Source organism: Pteropus alecto, unplaced genomic scaffold (genome assembly GCF_000325575.1).
Source record: "Pteropus alecto unplaced genomic scaffold, ASM32557v1 scaffold92, whole genome shotgun sequence".
Lineage (NCBI taxonomy): Eukaryota > Metazoa > Chordata > Mammalia > Chiroptera > Pteropodidae > Pteropus > Pteropus alecto.
In genome coordinates, this window is record NW_006432447.1 from 2,965,205 (window position 1) to 2,967,482 (window position 2,278).

Below are 2,278 nucleotides of genomic sequence, written 5' to 3' on the forward strand. Positions count from 1 at the left end.
CCTAAACTTCCAATCTCCTCTAAACCGATTTTATTTTAAACTCACAGCTGAACACACAGGAATATATACACACATATATTTAATGTTATTTTATGTATTAGTTCATATTTGAGAATCTTATTTCTTTAAAATAAAATTCCTTTCAAGCAAAATCCAAAACTAAATTTTTAGAGGTATAATTTTCAGGCAGCACTTAGTATATTGCTTTGGATATAAATTCCAATTTGTATTACATACAAATTCAGTATGTAATGGTTGAAAGAAGAATGAATTTATAGTATACAACTACAGAACTCAATGTTACCCTAACTGCAGTGGAAAAAATGAGAAAAGATATAGTCAAAGTGAATGTGACGCTTGGGGACTCAGCCTCTCAATACTAGCTAGGTAAATCCTTGGGTACCTAGTGGTATATAAGGATTTAAGTATGCACAACTGAGTTCCTTGAGAATAGAGATGATGTATCATTTTATTTTCTATTATTTGGTACTGTGCCAAGTCTGAACATACTCGTTCACATGCAAGAGTATCTAGGAATCAGAAATACTGGAAGCTCTGCTATTAGAGTAAATTAGGTATAGTTCATATTTGTAAAATTTTCAGCTCTTGTGATCCTGAATCGCTCCATAATGTAAGCAAAGTATTCATTATTCATCTCAATTTACATATCATAATATCACACTACTGGTACTAAAATCTAGTTCCAGACCCATTCTTCTTTCTACTATTGAATATCACAGAAACACGAATGGTAGAAAGGATCTTTAGAAATTATTCAACATATTTTTTTTTAATAAGGAAAACTGAGGCCCACAAAGAGGTCACATTAGCAGCAAAGCTACTAAAAGCCAGATACTTGATGCAGAGTTCTTGTCTTCCTCTGAATATCCCTTTCAACACAGAAACATATTTCTGCCTTTCTGAAAATCTAGAGGTCTGAAAAAACTCCAAGGCTTCTTTCAGGCCAGAGGTACTCGTTATATGTAGACAGAGGGCAAGTTTTATTTGTTAAAAAAAAAAAAAAAAAAAGTGGAAATGTAAGAGTGTGAAGGGTTGTAGGCAATAGCACAGGTCCTGATTCTAGAGTTCAACTACCTTAATGAAGAGATACTTTGATTAGTAGAAAGAGCACAAGACTCTGAGGACATATCTGAGATCAAATCCTGACTCTACCATTTAATATGCAGCCTCAGCCAGGACACTTAAGTTCTCTGAGTCTTAGTTTCCTCACAACTAAAATGGAGATAATTCAGATTTCATGTGGTAAAGAGCAGAACATAGATAAATATTTGTTGAATGAATAATTGTCGATGCTCAATAAAAGGAGATCATGCACAATTGGATAGTTCTATCTCCTGGGGCGCTCCAGAACTGAAAGGTCTTCACAGCCCTCTGACCTCAGAGGCCTGAAGCGTAGCCTGGAGACTAGCGCATATCTTTCCAATCTAAATCAGGGCCAGGGCCCGCAGAGAATTCTCTGGGCTTCGTTCTCTAACCCATCAGAGTACTGTGGTCTCAGAGTCTTGATCTGCCTTCTTCTCTCTCTTCCTCCCTCTCTTCTGCCAGTCGGAGGAGGGCTGACACTGCTTCTCAGCCTCTGCGACACAACTTCACTATGAACGGAGCGTCCTCTGCCGTTAGCGTCCAGCGGGGATTAAGCATTTCATTTTTCTCATTTTTTTTGTCTCCAGGTTTCTAGGTTCTCGTCCACGCTCCGCAGCCCCAGGTCACTGCCCTTGGTGGCGGAGGTAACGCCCCGCAATGGCTCTTTGCAGTTTGAAAGGCCACGTTGCCTAGGAAACTGGGGAGGGGCTTGGGAGACGTCAGTCCTACGCCTGGTTTGCTCAGGCGCTCGCGTCCTCGTCCCCATTATCGCGAGAATCACCTCCCGGAAGTTCCACGTCAGTCAGTCGGCGGGTCAGCGGGTCGGTGGGACTCTTCGGGGGTGCGTTGTCATTTGCAAGTGAGGCGTCTGGCCTCGGACTGAAGAAGCCATGGTAAGTCCAGACCCAGCAGAAGGGAGCGAAGCCCCCTTCGGTTGAGGCCAATTTCTGGGGCTTCTAGACTGGGGGCTGCGATAAGAAGCGGCTTGGGCTCCCAGTGCGGCCACCACCTCAGGCCTTGCGGGGGTCCTGGTCCATTTTGCGTTCTGTGATGGCGGAGACGGTGGGACCCAGGAATCCGGGATGGTTTAGGGGAGGCAATGCCAGGAACCTCGGGGTCCCTGATTCCTCCAGTGCTTGAGTATTTGACAGAGCTCCTGAAGTCTGCAGCGGGG

At 43.4% G+C, this 2,278-nt stretch overlaps 1 protein-coding gene across 1 annotated transcript in view; it reads left to right on the plus strand.

The window, feature by feature from the left end:
• The first annotated feature begins 1,843 nt into the window (after positions 1 to 1,843).
• COPB2 (coatomer protein complex subunit beta 2) overlaps positions 1,844 to 2,278 on the plus strand; it is a 30,776-nt gene continuing 30,341 nt past the window's right edge. Inside the window, exon 1 of the mRNA XM_006907193.3 lies at positions 1,844 to 1,997. Within this exon, the coding sequence (XP_006907255.1) occupies positions 1,995 to 1,997 (3 nt within the window). The 5' untranslated portion in view covers positions 1,844 to 1,994. The remainder of the gene's footprint in view (positions 1,998 to 2,278) is intronic.